General features: G+C 43.0%; 1 protein-coding gene across 1 annotated transcript in view; it reads right to left on the bottom strand.

Annotated features, from left to right (window-relative positions):
* EML4 (EMAP like 4) overlaps positions 1 to 16704 on the bottom strand; it is a 146846-nt gene extending 130142 nt beyond the window's left edge. Inside the window, exon 1 of the mRNA XM_064414379.1 lies at positions 16361 to 16704. Within this exon, the coding sequence (XP_064270449.1) occupies positions 16361 to 16385 (25 nt within the window). The 5' untranslated portion in view covers positions 16386 to 16704. The remainder of the gene's footprint in view (positions 1 to 16360) is intronic.
* Between the last annotated feature and the right edge of the window lie 2665 nt (positions 16705 to 19369).

The raw sequence follows: 19369 nt of genomic DNA, 5'->3' as shown, positions 1-19369 counted from the left end.
ACTGATCTGATTTTTTTTTTTAAATATACACCTTTGCACTTATTGTAAAAAGTACACACCACAGAACTCACTTTCCCTGCATGACAAAAAGAAAACCCCCATTTTGCAGACACAAGCAGTTAATATCTCAGCAAACCACATGAAGAATACCTCTTTAATTATATGGTCCAGTCAAAGGCATTGGGGCAAGCTTCTAAAGGCTTAAAATCACAAGGCTCTGAAGTATTTTGTATTTCACACGACTCCTGAATAATTAGTAATTTAGTCAATATTTATCCCCAAGAAGTAGTAAAAGAAAGCTAAAGCTTCCAGACATAACTTTTCCAGATATTCTGACTTTGTGATTGTCATGGCCAAAACTAAACCCCGTATTTTTTCCTCTGTCATTAAATAAATACAGTACATAGCCTTTCTTAAAGGCCTGAAATTTGATTGTGGGGAAATAAACAAATAAAAACAAAGACGATATAGATGAAAAAACAACTTGGAACAGGCACTTTTTATGCCAAGCTCATAATTTTTGTTATTAATACACTGCACGTGGACCCCACATGATGTTTTGAGTGAAATTAAACATAAAGAACCTATTGATATGGGTATCGTTATCATTTCCTACAACAGAGACTTATGAAATACTGTTAAAGTTGTGTGAGAAATTAGTAAATAAAAATATGCAAGGAAAACACTATAAAAAGACACAAATAGTAAGAATTGAAATGATCATCCTGAATGAACCCGATAGTGCTCCATCATAAGGAGTAAGCAAGCAAGGACTAATAGGGACCAGAACTGCAATTCAGGCATTCCACGTGGGGATCGAGAATGATCGAACTGCCCAGGGCAGGAGGGTAAGAGGATTACTGCAGCCCACTCCCAGAGGGAGCCCCAGGTGACCTCCCACACAGGAACAATTACAGCTGCATTAATTATAACCTAAAATTCCATTTTTCTCACCTTGCCATTTTTCTCACAGCTGCAATTACTGAGATAAAATATTCAACCACTGCCTTTGACAAAATGAACCAAGCTTATGTCTATTTCTAAGTTTCTTTTTGTAACACAGGGCTGTTAAAAGAGGTCTCATGAAACAGAATTAGCTGACGAGTTTCAAGAGTATGTTTCTTTCAAAAGGAATTCTGTGCTGCACTGCTGTCAGCAAACAGAGCCAAGGTTGAAAAACCATTTTTATTATAATATTTTTGCATGTTTTCAGAGGTTTGTAACTTTCTCAAATTTTTTTTCCCTTTTTATTTGAAAGGTTCCACATTCGCTTTGGGAGCTTTCTAAATAAGCATCTGAATATGCTTCTTAAAATACATATTAAGAAAGAGTTGTACTCTAAAATGGGATCACTTAACAACATATTAAAAATGTCTGGATGACCAAGCCAAAGCTGACACCCCTGCTAGCTCAAGTATGCAACCAAAACGTTGGGGAATGGGATTTACACACCTAGCAAGTGAAATAGAATCCTTAGGGTTGGAAATGGGTAGCTCATCAAGTCTGACCATCAACCCACCACCATCCACCACTAAACCATGTCCTCAAGGGCCATACTGGTTTTTGAACACTTCCAGGGAAGGTGATTTCACCACTCCCCTGGGCAGCCTACTCCCATGCTTTACAACCCCTTCTGTGAAGAAATTTTTCATAATGTCCAGCCTAAAAGTCTGCTGGCATAAACTATTATTTTGCACTCTTTATTTTTTTCTGCTTGTAATATATCTCTGGATTTGCAACAATAACAAAAAAAAAAAAAAAAGGCAGCAAAGAATCCTGAAGAAATGTAATATAAAGCAAATTATAAACAAGCAGCCTTCCATCTGGAATTATTCAAAGGCACATATGGTCATATTTTTAATGTAGAAAAGTTTTGTAATCTGATACTTATTTGCCTTTCCTATGATTACCTGCTCTACAACACACTAGCTTTAGAATATGAAGCTCAAAATCAAGTCTTATAAATGAAGTATTAGGTTAAAATTATTGACTCCTTAATTTCAGATAATTCCATAAAATCTACATTCCAAGGGAGTATACGTTTTCCATAAAATATATATTCTAAGGGAATTAGGTTGGCTTATTTTTTCATTTAGCATACAGCAACAGTAAAATGAAATTAAAGCACATTTTCTCATCTGGAACATATGCATAACTGTCTTAATAAGGACAGTAAGACAAACAATGATAATTAAATGGGATAATTAGATCCAGTTTGGGATTGGTTTGGTTAAGAAAACAATACTATGTTCGTTTATATTTGATTTTTGAGAAGACACAATGACATAGGTGGATGTGTAACATCAGGCTTTCTCAGAAGGCTTTGAAAAAGAAAATCCTTTCTGTCTTTTCACACACCCATTTTGAGAATGGCAGGAAAAGGACGGGAAGAAGTGTAGGAAAAGCAGCAAAGGGAGAAGAAAGTGGCTGGGATTTGGAGAGTACTGGGATGCTCAACAGCATCCAACTGTCTCCCCAAGTGCCCTACTAGCACACCAAGCTGTTCTTCCTCCCTCACAGCATCGGTCCTGCAGCCACACACCAAGGAAGCATTTTCACACTCTGGGGTGTGCAGTGACCCACCTGCACCCAGCGTGCTGGCAGCCAGGAGCTCCACAACAGGGACAGACGGGTCTGTGCACAGGGGAGCCAGACCACAGGCTGGCCGAACAGGGCAGCACAAACCACCAGGCACCTCCTTCAATTTCTTTACACGCTGTTATCTTTACAGTTTCCAAACCAAGTTTTCAGACCACTGACTGCCCACTCACTTCCCCACATCCTCTGCCCTCCAGAGACATAGTGACAAACTGGTCCTGCCAGTAGCCTCCCACACAGCCACCACGAGTGACCCACCAAAGTCAAAGCAGACGTGGCACTGCTGCAGCCCCCTGCCCCAGGCTCCCTGGGGAAAGCAAAGCTGAGCCTCAGCATCCCAAAGCTCCTCAGCAAGACTCAAGGGCTTCTCCAACGTGACTACAAGAACAGAGTTACTGCTGTCACCCTGGACATGTGAGAAAGCCATTATGAGATAAAGCATCTAGCCTGGAAACTCAGATCAGGAATTAGCTGATTTTCTGCAGAAACACACTCATTATCATGTTGATGGGCACACAGCTAATCCTAAATATTTTATACAAGGAATCATTTGGGTTTCAAGTGCTCACCTTTTGTTTTCCTCTCCCTACTGCCCTCAAATACTGCCAGTACTCAGTACTCACCTGAAGAGAGGTTATAAAAGCAGACTAAAAAAAAAAGTACAAAATTATTTTGCTTCCCAAGACAGAAGAGTCACAGGAGCCTGCAGTTCTCTACTGCCACAGCTGTCCCTCACCAGCCCCCTGCAGTCCTCCAACAGCTCCATCACCACATGGTTTGAGCCATGGGATGGGTCCAGCTCTTCCCCCAGCACAGCAGGGTACCACGGTGATGAGGAGCTTACACACACAGAGCAAAGCACACTCCCACAGGCATTGTCCATCCTCCAAGCAGGGAATGCAGTGAGAACACCACCACAGCTTGACTGCAGCTGGTTCGCTCTTGCTGACACCTTCAGAAATGTTTTTATACAAACAGGAACACTGACCTACTAAAGGACTATAAATTACTGCTTCAAAACTAAAACTGAGGGTTTTTTATGGTAGGTAGAAAGCAGATGAACCGCTTGATACGCAGCTTAGTCAAAAGAGAGTAGAAAAGTGAAATGCAAAATGAGAACAGAACACCACAAATGGCAAAAAAAGAGATCACAATATGTAACAGAAGAGCTGCAGTACCTCTTGGTAATTACAAGTACTCCATACGACTGCTATAAGTCACTTGTTAGAGCAATAAAAGAGGCACCACTAGAAAGCACCTAAACGCAACTGTGTGTGTTCAATTACAAAACCAAAGATAAGTTTCCCATGAATTACATTGACACATGTGGGTTCAAAAAAATACTCTCAGTAATAAAGCAGATACAACATACACTACGCACGTGAATGGTGTGCACAGCAAGAAATCATTAACTTTAACACCACAAAACATAAAAATTAGCTGTAAAAGCAGCAGAGAACCTCCAGTGATCTGATGTGGCACTTCCTTCTAAGTTTCACATTGTACATGTGTAATTGCTGCAATAAAAGTCCTTGGAAAAATGGGTTACGTCAAACAAAACAATCAAACCAATAACGATTAACAAATAAGTGGAATGTACCTCAGAGTATAAAAAAATAATATAAATGCCTTTATGATTATTTGCTATATGTTGAAAAAGTGTAGCTCTAACTAAATTTCTAAATGCAGAAACTTACCTACTTTCAGTGTTTTACTAGCATGGAAGATGGTCCCCCAAAGCTTTTAGTACATAAGCACACATGAAACATTAGAAGAAAAGAGGGTAATGAAGACAATCATATGGCAGCCATTATCTTACTAAATAAGAGGGATGGTTCTTGTTAGAAGAGAACCAAGGAGCAGAATCTTGTTGGACTGAACAGCCAGTATAGCACAACAAGCAGCAGCACCCTCCTGCTCCAGGATCCCTGGAAGTGGCCCAGAAAGACATCAAGTTATCAGAGAATCCAGGTGATTGAGTTTTCCATTTTGAGAATACAAATGGTTCACGTAGCACAAGAGGTAAATGACTGAAACCTATTCTAATACCTGTTTCCAAGAGACAGAAAATTGCTTTTATAACCCTGAAAACACTAGAAGTCAGCATCTCAGGGGAGCACAGATTAGAAAAAGGGTGACATGACATAAAAATAGCCCACGGCAAGCATGGTGAACATGGCAAGCATGTCGTACACAACCTCAAGAGCTTTCCAGCAAAAACTTGAAGTTAAATGGCACCCAGTGAAAAACACAAAATAATATTCCACATAGAATAAAATATTAAAAAACCCCAAACAATTACAACAAGGCATCCACAGAGGTACTGGAGAGGGCATTTTTTGTAGAAATTGTTGGACAATCTAGGTACTCATAGTGAGGAGCACATGTCACAGCAGTTTAACACAACAGGAACAAACACAAGCTGCTCTGCAGAGCATCCCTCCAGCAGCTGCATCTTGTCAGCATCCCCATGAAACCACCCCAGAGAGTTCCCCAGGGTGGCTCCTGCAGTCTCCAATTAGAGGCCTTCCTTCCAGGAGCAGGCATTTTCCTTTCCCTTCCCTGCTACAAAACTGCTTGTTCACAGAAAGTCAAAGCTACATGTGATATGTAATTATTAGCATTACCCCTATTTTTGTAGGGCCACATGGAAGTCTCTGCTGTCACATCACCCAGCTTCCCTAGGCATCACTTAGGACCACGTCTACAGGGGAACCAGCAAAGAGAAGCAGAGATGGTTTCCATCTCCAGGGCCTTGCCCCAGAGGGGTTACCCCAAATCCCAGTGGGGACCTGGCTCTGCTCCCCAGTGTGACAGTGCCCACGGGCAGCACGTGGCTGGCTCCAGGCCACCAAGGAGCTTGGGGAGAACGTAGGACACAACATGAACTGTTCGTGAGAGAGAACGGGGGGATGTTAGCACACACATTAGAGCTGATGAGGCAGATGAAAATCACTATGAGATGGCTGTTTCTGCACCTCTGTTTCTCAACAAAGCAAGATGCAGATCAAAGGCAGGAGCCAGAAAGCCAGTACTGCAACATTCGGAGTAGTTAAGCTGATGAAGAAAACTGGAGTTAAGACCCAACAGGCAACTCTTAGATTACATCAACCCTACCCATTTTTCTTCTAAAAATACATACCCAAAGATTGTATGATAGTACAGAAGAGCTGTTTGCCAAAATGCAGCTACTTGTTCATCTTAGGCAAGTCACTTTTTTCTAGTAAAGATTTCCCTACTAATTCATTTGACTTTGAAGGTATTTTGAGTTTTAACCCATACACTGCATGCAAAAGACTCTGTAAAAAGCAACATGGCAAAGAGCAAAAATAAAAAAAAAAGCTACTGCAAAGTTAGCCTAAAATTTTTCAAAACCAAAATACCTTCTGCAATGCTTAAGATAATCAAGATCCAACAATCCTGACAGGAAACCAAAAGGTACATTAATCACACATACAAAAAGTCCAGATAGGGCTACATTACATAAGAGATAAGTTATACATAAGGTGGGGGTCGGTCTCCTAGGAAATAAGTGATACGACACACAAAATTGCACCAGGACAGGTTTGGATTTGATACTGGGGAAAGTTCCTTCACTAGAAGGGTGGCCAGACTTGGAATCCTTTAAACAAAACTGGGGGAGAGGATAGGGGGATGTCAGTGGGTGTGTTGCTATGTATATACATATGCAGACATCAGAGTCTGGAAATTTCCCAATTAGTTCTGGAAACTAAAATAAGGACTATTAAATTTTTATCTGTTTAAATTAACTTCAATTAATGGCTGAAAGGCAGACATAAGTGATCTTATCAAACACAAATCTGCATGAATTGACAAATACAATTTAGACTCCACTCCACGCAAGCTTTCTTGTCAATTCTCTTTCACTTTCCTGCAATTCCTTATCATTTTATCTACAGCTTTTGAAAAAAACATTCCTTTGTGATCTACAAAAAACAAACAGCAACACTGCCATTCATTCACAAAAACCAACAGCCAAGTTAAAGCCCTTTTGCTGGTAAAGCTGCTGTAGCTATAGGAGGAGGAAATTGAAATTTCTACTGCAAATAATAATTAAGTAAATACAGATAATTAAAAGCACGTTAGCAAGAATCTCCACACAAAAACCTGTGTTATTTAGCTAGGCAATAACCAAACTGATAGGCAGAGAGGGAAACGAGATAAAAATCTCCACTCTAACAATGCTTCAAATACCTTAATTCAGTAGTAAACAGTTTACACTCTTTATTTCTGAGGTGGAGGATGACTTCAACATTTGACTACTAAAAGTCAAATAAAATGCTCTCCCAACCTCATATTCCTTTACAAGCAGAATACTATACACAGATACAAACATTCCTGTAGCAGAGCCACGAGCCTGGCACACACAAAATCAATGATCAAGTATCTCATATGACTTGATATAAAGAAAAACTGGTCTCCTATCTCCAGTTCAGTAAGTAGAATGCCAGATTAAGAGTCCCACACAATACCACAGCAGCTCACTGACAAAATACCCCAAGGAAAAAACAATATAAGATTCCTCCAAACAAATATTTCCTGCATTTGCTAATGCACACCAGGACATTTAACCCATAATAAACCATTCTGCAGTACACTAAGATCAAAGATTGGTAACATCCACCAATATCATACCCACAGCTTGAATCCCTCCAGAGTTTAAATAACTAACAGCCATTAACACCTAAAGCTTTGGCATCTGTAAATGAAAACTGGAAGTCTATTTCAGAATTAAATTTGTTTGTAGATGAGGCTTGGAGCAACCTAGTCGAATGGAAGGTGTCTCTGCCCACAGCAGGGGGTTGGAACAGATGATCTTTAGGGTCCCCTCCAAGCCAAACCATTCTGTGATTAAACAATACCTTTGAGTCCGTATCTGTCCACATCATGAATAAATTGGGATTGTTTTTCAGTTCTTGGCTGAAGTGGTTCTAAACTTCAGAGTTTACAAATTTGAAGACTGCCAGCTTCTGTTTTCTTTGCACCTAAATCAGCAAGCAGGCAAAAGCTTGAGGTATGATGTCAACCTCACACAGAAATTATCTCCACACTTCAACAATCTTCCAATTGAATCCCAAAAACATATCAGTTTGTAATGCCATTACTGCCTAATATGCTGGATAGACTTTGGAAATGCCACCCAAAGCTCTACAGCACTTGGAGGCCATAATCGTTTCTTCCTACTTAGAGTTTGTACCAACAATTCTGATTAGTTATTCTAGCAAACAACACAGGAATAGCACCATGCTGGAATACCATTTCTAATGAACCACTAATAAGCCGAATAAAGTGTTCAGGGGGAAAAAAGGCATTTTACAATAATCTGAATTGTTTACTGTTTTCTACAACTATGCCTAAGACCCACTTTTCTCTATGCCTAAGAGGAAGAGAAGCAATTTTTAAAGCTCCTTTGAAAAAATCTCAAATCACCCAACTCTTTGTTTATAACCAACACTTCATCCCTTCAAGCATCCTTCAGAAAAGACTACAGTCATGGATTATAGAAAATACAGAAAAAAATTCCAGATTTGGAGAACAGTACTGCCAACATGTCATCTTTCTTAAATATGTCATATAATTTTCATGGAAAAACGCCATCATTAAATGCTTAGAAAATAAACATGCAGATGGATTCAGGTCTGCTTCATGCTTATCCTATGAAAGAACACAAAAAATAAATTCAAATTATTAAAAAAAAACAAACAACGGAGTTTGTACTGCCTGTCATTGTCCCTCTTGCCTCATGGCTTTAATGGACATGTTTAGAATTCGGAAAGCAAGCACCACAGCCGCACAAACCACTGACTTCCTGCCAGGTCTCTCTGATGGCATTTGCAAAGCACACTCTGGGAGAGGAGGAGATAGCAGTTCCATGCAGAATTTCATAGTTAAACAAAGTTGCAATTACCTCCTTGTTAGAGCTCTTGTTTAAAGAAGCTAAGTGATACTACACAGACAAGAGTATTGCCATGTCTCTGAATCTTGCAGCTGAGAGAGTTTAATTTATACTTCTTACCTCTGGAGGTTCCTCCTTTCCACACCTCTCTTTAGAAATCCCAAAAAGCACATTTTTAGAAATGCTCTTCTGAAATTCAAACAACTCCCAAACCCTACCAGTTGCAATGCAACTCTTGAGTTCAAATGAAGGAAAGATCCATCTAATGGATGGAGGATGGATGCAGGAGCAGGAAATGGCACAGTCTGCTTGTAACCAAGAAAAAGGGAGATGGAAACAAACTCAAGCCCATCCTACTGCTCCTCTTTTCTACAGAGATGTGCACAAAGCTCGTCAGAACCTTGATGCAAAAGCAACATTTTTTTCTTCTGTTCTCAAAACAGAAGAAAAGTAACATAAAGTAAACTGTAAGGAAACTAATAGTCCTACCATTCATATTATATATATTTGGCATTGTTTAATTAGTTATGAATGTGCAGGCTTGCTTACCTCAGCCACTGACTAATTTAAGCATTTTAAAACAATTTCTAGTACCCTTATGTCATCATTTCATTAAAAACCATAAAAAGTGGTGAAATCATTACCTCTGTTTGGACAGCAAATATAAATTTCTTGTCAACAGCCATTTTCTCGCTTTTGTGTCTCAAGTCAGAATAAAGAAACCCAACTCTTTTGCCTTTAAAATTATAAGGTTCTCATGAAAACACTTTTTCATTTACTTTAACGAAACCACATTTCTAGATCTAACTAATTTACAGCATCCCTTTAGGGAGCCAAATCTGGGGCTTAGAGCCTATTTTTTTTCATTTATCCACTGGGTTTCAAACTCCCAGTTTTCCCAGAGGATTATGAAAGCTTGCCAATTTAGCTTGATGCATTAAGACTGTTTACACAAATCCAAAATACAATCAAACATAAACCAGTCTGGTTGCAGCTTCCCCCTGCCGTACTTTTTAAGCTCAAAACTGGCCAGAAATATGGGAACCAGCTCCATGCTGGAACATTGCATTCACAGCTATGAGTGGAGCTTCAGCAAAACAAGAGAACCAGGTGACAGACAACAGTGACTATTCTTCCTCAATTTAACTCATAGAAAATTCCATATAATTGTACAAAACATATCACATCCATTTACAGTGCATAGCTGTTGCTCCTGCTCTTGCCCCTCACACTGCATTGGAATTATGCATAAGAGTCACTCACAAGTACCAGAAGCTCCAGAAAGAAGAGGTATTAAATACAAAAAGTAAGACTACTTCTACAGTAAGACAGACCTGCACTCAAAAATACTTTGCTTAAGAAGCTACAGGAGCATGCACTGCACATGACTAGAAGGGGCAGGAAGGCAGTGAATACCGCCAACAAAAGAAAGAAGGTGGATTCTCCAAACCCTTGGTGAAGGGTAGCTGTCCTTCCCTATCGACAGCACTGTCATGCAAAGCAGAGCAGTGCAGCCATTAAAGTCGGGAAAGGGATCAAGAAACCAGCAGTTAAACAACAAGACACAGCTATATTTAGTAAACAAGTTAGGCTGAAACTATCCAGGATAAGCAAAATAGGCAACCCACTGAGAGGCAAAACAATCCAAAAACTGATTAAAAAACCCTGGCTCGTTCAACTCAGTAAGAAGTCTTAGGGCAGAAAGCTTAAGAATACTGTAGCACTCACTGATGGTTTTTAATGTGAATACTTGCATCTTGGAGCAAAAAGAAAAGCCAAACAAAAATAAGAAAGGGAGCAAGAAGGAGGAAGAAAAGAAAAAGGCAAAATGAAAAGAGAAAAAACTTTCTGTATGTTCCAAGATTTAGCAATAAACTCAGTTTTTTAATGGTGATGTTGTTGCTCTCCACAAGCCACCCTTTCATCACTACCACCCATCCACTTTCATTGACTGATCAGTTCAGACTCCAAGCTGCTCCAAGGATGCAAGCTGAATGCCCATATGTGTACTACCTAAAGGGCACTCAAGCTCTCAGAAAAAAATTGCACATCACCATGTGGTGTCCAGTTACCAACCTTCAGCATTCAATTAAAGAAAATTCAGGAAACTAGAATTCTGCATCAATTTAAACAAGTGGATGAAGAAAAAGAGGCAAGTAATTCCTCTTTAAACTCCTGGTGCTCACTTATTTGCAGAGAGGAAAAGCGAGGTGAGCAGTGGTTCCACCTGAGCTCCTCAGTAACTACAGAGAGATTTCTTAAAAAGGAAGTTAGTGAAGTTTATGAAAAGTTCTTAATCAGGTGATTTTCACCTCCTAAACAGATGAACGTCCCTACTAGAAATGCGCAACACCAGCAAGAGCAGAGACTTGCACTGTCATCATACATGCCATGTGCTATAAAATTAATTATGCTCTAACACCCTTCCCATTACATTATGTGTGGGTAAAACAGGAACAACATTCTTGGCCTTGCAATTGCATTCATTAAGGATTAGCTTTAGCAAGGACCTAAAGAGAGACAGGAAAAATAAACCTCAGTAATTGATACAAACCATACCAAGAAGGGAAGCAGCTCTGAAGAGCAAGGAGTGACATGCTGATCACCCTGTACTTACTAACAACAAAATTCATAATAATAATGTTTACAAAACAAAATCCTGCTTCAAAGAACTTCCAAGAACACTGGTCTTGACCAATTTTTCCCTCTTACGTACTTCATGATATAAAGCATAGAAGGAAAAAATGCTTTCTGAGTAGGTTCTTCAAGCAAGGGACAAGCCTGTCAGATAACTCTACTGCCATATCAAAAGTATTCAGTTACAGAATATAAAAACACACTGTAAGGCCAGAAATTATTCTAAGCATCCCAAGCATTAAAAGCCTCTCTAAAGGAGAAAGAATTTCTAAGAGAAGGAGTTCTAACAGGCTCCTGTGTTTGAGATACTACTCACAATGAGAGCAAATACTGCCAATTACTCTGTGCAAAATAGGATTGTTTTTAAAGACACAATCCTTTGCTTTTCAGCTGGCTAGAGAGCAAAGGGTTCCTCCTCACTGCACATGAACTAAAGAACTCTTTAGCAAAAGGTGAGCTGCCGCCACCAAGTTTCTAAAGCAAACAGCCTGTTCCCTCCTTGCTGCTGGAGTTTAATCTCCCCTGGCACCAGCCACGGCCATCCCTCTCAGGCAGGGGAGAATGATGTCCTGCCAAAGTTTTTATTTTTATGAAGACCAGCGCAGTGACAATAGCACACAGCAATCCCACGAGCAGAGCCCTGTGAATTAGGCTGAGCTCGCTGTTGCTATGAGCAATTGCATTGCAGCACCACGGCCACTTCTGCAGTCTAGACGGGCAACGATAAAACTTAATATTCTAGCCCAAATAAATGACAAATACCCCACACACTCATTTTTCTCGGTAGTGAGCCCAGCCAGAGATGAATCATCATGCACACACGCTTTCCAGGCTCACGGCACCAGCGACCACAAAATCCTCTCTGCCTGAGCCCTGCAGCAGCTCTGCCCCCAGAGACTGGGGGCTTTGGAGAAGCCTTACTGGGTTTTAGCAAAGCCACAGGTTCAACAGACACTGCTGGTTCCTGCAGGGCTGAGGAGCAGCACATGCTTATAATACTGCCTCAGAACCTACCTGACACAGACAGCTTCTGCACGATACACGGGAAAAGAAATGGGGCAAAATGATATGAACTTACCTCCACGTCACGCCCCCAGTAAGTGGTTAGCATATAAACTGCAGTTAGTACCAATACACAGACAGTGATAGAACAAAATGTAGATACTGCACAAAATGATAAAAAAGAATTTTTTTTTTATTATGTCTCCAGTTTTTCCTGCAGTAACAACAGCAGAGCAAAGCATTGGTCTCCACTTAGTAATTTCAGCTCTCCTTCACCTTTGAGTTCGCTGAAAACAAAATGCACTGGCTCAAAGAACCTTTAAAAAAAATTCCTAAATTATTCCACTTGCCTGAGACTTCAAGATAAGAGTAATTTTAATTTCTTGTGAAAATATTTTCAACCATAGAGAATCCTTCAGAAAGACTCCTTCTAATCTTCAGGGCATCCTGCACAGCTGCACAAAAACCATGGCTTGAAATCAGAAGTTGAGACTTCTCCATTTTTTTATGAGTTACTATTCTGCCACAGACCTCAATAATGGAGAGAGTCCTTTTGAAATGCTCTCTTCCACATTGTTATCACACACTGGTGACAAACTTGGAAAAGGCTGTAGTGATTTATTTAATACAATGTGATTAATGTTTCCACATCTTTGTTTACCACGAGTTATTGTTACAGAGTCCAACTAGCAGAAGCTTTCTCAGAAGGGAAAACAATGCAGCTGCTAAAAGTAATGGAAAACTGTCCAGCAAAGAGCACTCGCTCCTCAGCAGCCGCAGGCAGCCTGTCACGGCTGGCTCTTCCCGAGTCTAAATCTAGCCGATCTCACACCTTAGGCACGACCCAGCGAAGTCACTCTCGGGGCTGACAGCTATGCACCGCGCCACCCGGTCCCACCCAGCCCCAGCTGAAGCTCCCTCTGCTTCCCTCCCACCACCTGCCATGCTTCTCCTACTCCCCAACGAGCCAATTTGGGCAGAAACACACCAAAACAGCAGGGGCAAGCAGCAAGGCAGCAAAGTAATATAATCCCTGATGATACCTAAAAATCAACATTATTATGGGCAAAACTGTCAGTCTTCTGCAGCCCTCTGATGGGCGTGTCTGAGCCAGCTCACCCGGGGGCTCGCAGGCACCAGCGCCACAGTGGAAGAGACTCAGGGCAGCAGCGCAGAACAAACAGGAGCCAGGGATGAAACAGGGCAATGCTTATTGACAGCCTTAGCTGCACTATTTCACACATGGGCTTTTTTTATTTGCCTTTTTTTTTTCCTTTTGCTAGAACTCTCTGCTTGAGTCCTCTGGCAGAACCAGCAGCGCTTTCTCTGCCCTGATGCAGATCTGTTTTGATGAGGACCCTGAGAGGCAGGGCAACTTGGCAGCATGAGAGCCAGACGCCCATGCTGTGCTCCTGTCTCAGCCAGGGCACAGGGCAAGAGCCCAGGCACCCAGCCCAAGTTCACAGACTTCTTGTTCCCATTCAGAAGCACATTCTTTGACTTGGAGGGATGCATCTGAAAAAGCAGATGGCCAGAATCCATTGAGACCTCTGACAACCATCACTTTGGTAATGCCAAATGTGAGATACAACTGTCCTACTTGAGATAATGCATGGGATTCAAACATCACTGTGATATTCTAAAGGTACTGAAGTCACAGCAAACCTCGGTGCTTTATCAAAATAATCAATACCTATTTCAACTGTTCAAGTTAACTCATAACATGTAGATTTATTTTTTTACTGTACACAGTAATTGTATACTCGTAAGTAGAGTGCTACATAAGCACTTACTAAGCCAATAACCAAAACAATTTTCTAAATTACATATAAAATGGTTTCTTTCATCTGTTTACTCTCATAAAAATTTCAATGTGGAAGCCAAAAGAAAACAGCTGCGTAAAGTATTTTCAATTGCAAGAGACATGCAAGAAGGTATTTCTGCCTGTGCTAGAGGGCACAATCTGTAATAACATTTTGCCTTCCAGATAATGACAAGAGGCATTAAAAGGACAACTTGCTCTCTAATAACCTTGCTTGACTGGTTGAGCATGCACATACATAGACAGCACAGTTTTGCCAACAATAATTTTAATTAATTTTTACATTTCATTCTAAATTACATTAATTTATGGCCTTCCTAAAAGACATTTAGCGGAGGGCTAATTAAATTCAAGCCATTAGATTTTTAATTAGAGACATTTTAAAAAAAAGGTCTCAGAACAATTCACACATCTTTGTGAACTCTATGTGCTCATTAGCAGCTAGAACAGCCAACAAGTGATTATAAATACAGAAGAGGACTAAGCAGCATGATTCAAACCTGGAAACAAAAAAGTCACGTAAAGTTTCATACTTCAAAGCAAAAGATTCTGGGAATGCCCTCTCCTTAGCCCAAGTCCAGAAAACCTCTGAGCATCAGTGCTTGCCTCAAAAGCAAAATCAAAGGCCAACTAGCAGTGAATATAATAATACCCATTTTAAAAGGCTGAGCTGAGCTTAATCCTCATTAAATTCACATAAAATCACAGCGCCTTCCTGAACAAACAGTGAAACAAATTAAAGGTCCAGATGGAGCCCCCCATAATAAGACACATGGGATGCCCCAATGAGCCCATCGTGGCTGCAGCACAAGGTGCGGGGCCACCCGGCGATCCCACACTACTGCTCACTGAGAATCTCACGCAAGAAAGCAGAGCTTTATTATTTCGTAGTAATTGAGTTTTTCCTACTTCCAACAAAAGCCAGTTGTTTCTAAATATCGACCTCTCTCGGGACCAATACTGCACGAGTTAAAAGCAATATCGGTGTGCTTTGATATGGTGATCAGTTCTTCTGCTGGGTTAAGAGGTTCATAAATATTAACCATGGAACATTTGCATATGTCACCCACAGGCACAATCTCCCCTCAGAAAACTGGGAACGGAACCCGTACAATTCCTCCATGTGTCGCTTTCTGATCACTAGATTTAAAATGGCCATGGCAGTTACTTGAGCAAGGACAGTATGCCTGGCAAAGAGCCAAACTACCAAAGCATACTGTTAATTATGGTGCACCAGTTTGGTTTGGAGAGATGCCCAAAATGCTGGAGTTGACATTTCAAAAACCTGAAAGGTTAGGATCACACTCAGAAGTATTTAAATGAGTCAATTTTTCCAGAAAATTGAGAACTATTCACTGTTACTACAGGAGTGACGTAAAAATAAATTAATCTTATTTTTAAGAGGCACAGTTTTATTATTCTACAAAAGATGGAGTTTGATTACAAAACGCCTGCAATAGATACATCGGCAGTGAATACGGTGAGAACAGCAGGTAGACAGCACTGCAAAGCCAGTGCTCCTATAATTTGCAGAAATGGAAACTTACACGGTTTACAATTCTTACATTTGAATGCATGTTCAGTTCACACTTGCAATCAGCAACACCTGGTAGCCAATGCAATCTGTCCCCCCAAAAAGTCAAAAACTAGGCTGGTGGAGTATTTTTGCTTCAAGAAACTGGTGGGAATTTGCCGCAGCCTTCATAAAACTGAAGGCAGCGCAGCCTATCAGTTTTCTGGCAACATTTACACGAGCAAGCAGTAAATATTTTCGACCACGCCACGGCTCCGCAGATGAACCTGCCGCCCAGGCAGCCAGGAGGCTTCCTCGGGCGCACGGACGGATGCTCGGACACCGGGAGGCGCCGACTGCCCCGCTAACATTCCCGCGGATGCCGCCAGCGCCCCCAAGTTTCCAGGGGTGCTGCGCTGCCCTTGGAGCCGCTCTGAGCCGGGACAGGGCACAGCCGCCCGCGGCTCCCGGCGCGACACCGGGCCCGCGGCGCCCGGACCGACGGCGTCCGTCCCACCCCGGAGCAAAAGGGAGAGGCAAAAAACGAAGTAACGTTTTTTAAAATCCCAAACAACCTAAGGCAAACCATCAGCCCAAAGCCAAGTAACTAGCGCTGGGGAAGCGCAAAACCGCGGCGAGGGAAGAACAAAGAAGGCAAGTGCAGCCGGAGCTCTCGCAACAGATGGTTTGAAGCTGACCAGATTTCGCGCTGGCATCCCCTCCCCTCCCGCCGCGGGCGGTGTTCGCACGCACCGGCCCGGCCGGCCCCGGGCAGTCCCAGCCCGCGGCTCCGGCATCCCCGCCGGCCGCAGGTGCGCGCCCCGGGCCCCGCTGCCCGCACCACGTCCCGTCCCGTCCCGCCGCCACTCACCCAAACTCCCGGCGAAACCGTCCATCTTGTGCGGAGGGAGGCTGGTGCCGGACCCCGAGGCGAAGCCGCCGTCGCGGTCGGCCGGGACAGGTTCATTCACCCGCGGAGCGGCGGCAGGCAGCGGCGGCGCCGCAGCCCGGCGCTCACAAGCCGCCCGGGGCAGCGGCTCCGGCGGCTCCCCGCGCTCGGCGGCGGGAGGCGGCTCCGGCGGCTGCTCCTCCTCCTGCCGCTGCTGCTCCTGGTGCTGCTGCGGGGCCGGCGCTGCCCGGCTCCGTCCCTGCGCCGCGACCCCAGCACGGCGGCGAGTGCCGAGCTGCTCCCGCCCCCGCCACCAGCGCCGCCCCAGCGCCCCGTGCTGTCGTGCTTCCGACTCCGCCCGCCCTGGCAGCCGCCGCTTCCCCTGCGGGCGGGCCGGCCCCGCAGCCCCGCCGGCGGGCGGGCGGGCAGCGCCCGGCGCCTGGGGCCGCGGCTCCCGCGAGAGCTGCGGCTGCTGCCCCGAGCGCGGCGGGAGCGGGGCTGCGCGGAAAGGACCGGACGGGACGGTCTGCGGAACGGCCCCGCCGGGGCCAGCGCGCCTTCTCCGCTGTGGGTCGGCCGGGAGCAGCACCTCGCTTTACCTTAAAAAGCTGGTGCTATGGGACGGGCTGTGGATGGGTTAATTGGGCGACTTAATGTAACCGCGCCAGCAGACAAAACAGATCTTGTCAGGTGAATCTCAAAACGTTGGTTCATACTAGTTGGGGGAAGTTTTTCCTCGCTGATGTTGAGCCAGGAGCTCTGTTGTTTCTTTACCCTCGCATTTCTTACAGCTGGGACTGCATGAGCAGTCACTCCCGCCGCTCCCAGTCAGACACAGTTCCTGTGCCCTGTAGCTTCCAGCCATGTACTTGATGTCGGGGGAAAAGAGAAAGTAGGACCAGAAATTCAAGTCAGCCATGCTGCATACTATCTAATCGCCTAACCAAGGTGATTTTGTATGTTAAGCAACATCATCAAGTTGCATGACGCATTTTCTCCTTGGTCAGGAAAAGCTCCGTACCCATCGCAACATCCTGTTTTGCTGTAAGTGTCTCCCCGTAATGCGCTCTAGGCGAGTGCCGCAGTTACACAGAGGCGTGGGTAATTGCCTCAGGAGCACGGCCCTGGCTTTTGCAGCTGGGCCCTCTAATGACAGGCTGTGGATGTTGTTGAACAGGACTGGGGAGAACGTGGAGCTGGAGAGCAGCACAGACCGGCTGGGAGCAAACCACGTTTCCCAACACTTTCCATCTACTTAGGCAAAAGCATCCTTATCTTACTGATCCGCAATATTCAATAAGCCCAGGAGGCTTGTGCTTGCTCACATTAGAGAAAAGCGCCTTGAAATTTTTCATCAAAACCTAATCTCCACTGGATTTTCCAGCAAATTTTACTGAACAGCTGCCACAGCAATGAATTTGAGTGCAGCTGCCAGCCAACTACGTTAATAATCCACTGTCATAGATCCTGTAGTCCTGTCAAAAAAGATGGCCTGTCTTCGATCTGCTATAAATGAGCCACCATTAGCCTCCAAGGTCTGATCTTAATTACTGCCAGGTGTTAGAGTTCCTTACCTGCACTTGGAGTATGCTGTAGCATGGCTCTATGTAGCCTACTTTCATGGTTTTCTAGCTGTGAGAAATGGGCCCTGCAGTCAGTATAGTCCAGTCAAAATTCCGTTTAAAATGCTTCATTTTACAAACAAAAGCAAGAAGAGCCAGGCACTACAGCTCCAGTCCTATCTCCCCACCCCCCATTTATTGCTTGCCTCAGGGCAGGTTTCCAAGATGTTCAGAGCGTTGGGAGAACATAGAGAGAAATCTCCTCAAGCTAGGAAAGAAAAAGTGCCCTGGGAATTCAGAGTCTGTGCACAATTGTCTTCAGAAAAAAAGGTCCCTCTCCCAGAGACAGAGCCTTATGCAAATTCTTCAGGTGGGACTTGAGTGCATCAGGTGTGCCGTTTTGTTAAACAAAAAAAACCCAACCAAACAAAAAGCAAGCCCAGCTGCCTTCTTCAGCTCTTCAAAACCATCCTTCAGACACATCCATGAGTGACATATTTCAAACATCCTTACGTTTGTGTGGGTTGCCTCTATTTTGTAGACTGGAAACCGAGGTTCAGAAGTGACGATGGCAATCAGAGATCCTTGTCTAGATGTTTAATCCCTACTGAAATTGGTTAGGAGCATGAATGAATACCTTTGATCAGCTGGGTTGTGCAGCTGGGTTGTTTTGTGTACTTTGTGTGCAGAAGTACACAAAAAGGTTAGAGAGCTGCAAAGAAAACCACTTCTCCATAATCTTATATTGAACGTGAGTATGGTACTGGAGTACTGTTGAAAGCCCAAGATTTGGTTCCAGTAAAAAAGTAAAGCTGCAGAGTTAAGGAACTGAACAAAACAGACATTTGGAAGGGAAGTTTACTTCTATGTGTCTTGATACAGGAATTTCTGAAGAGCAAACACTGCAGAACGTAACGAAATATGGCAAACTCCAGTTTTTAAATTCTTATGTTAAATTCTTCAGTCTAAGCCAAGTTCTGTATGCTGTGTAAATTTAGGTGGGGTTTTGACTGAAGCGTTAATTTATTTATTGATTGTCTTTGTGGTGTACACAACAGATGTAACTGCAGTACAGATAATACACAAGCAGAACTTCAGCAAAAAAAAACTCTGTAGTAAACACATATATGGCCATGTGTATGTAATCTTTAACAATTTTAGTTGGGTGATGAGCAGAAGAACTTACAATTATAGAAAAAAAATAATTTGTGTCTCTTTCAGACAGGTACTGGCAAATTATTTAACATAGCTGTAAACTGATTAACAGTATGACTGTTCCAGGTGCAAACCCTAAGGAAAAGGTGATTTCTTACCTCCAGTATAGTATTAATGTTTGACTTGAAGGAGGGAGGAATTGTATAGTGCTGTAAGGGGTTTAACTTCTGTTTCTTTGTTGATCTTGATTCAAAAACAAGACCCAGAGAGTTGT

The sequence above is a fragment of the Passer domesticus genome, chromosome 3, assembly GCF_036417665.1.
Source record: "Passer domesticus isolate bPasDom1 chromosome 3, bPasDom1.hap1, whole genome shotgun sequence".
NCBI classification, from domain to species: domain Eukaryota; kingdom Metazoa; phylum Chordata; class Aves; order Passeriformes; family Passeridae; genus Passer; species Passer domesticus.
This window is presented reverse-complemented; position numbering and strand designations above follow the sequence as displayed.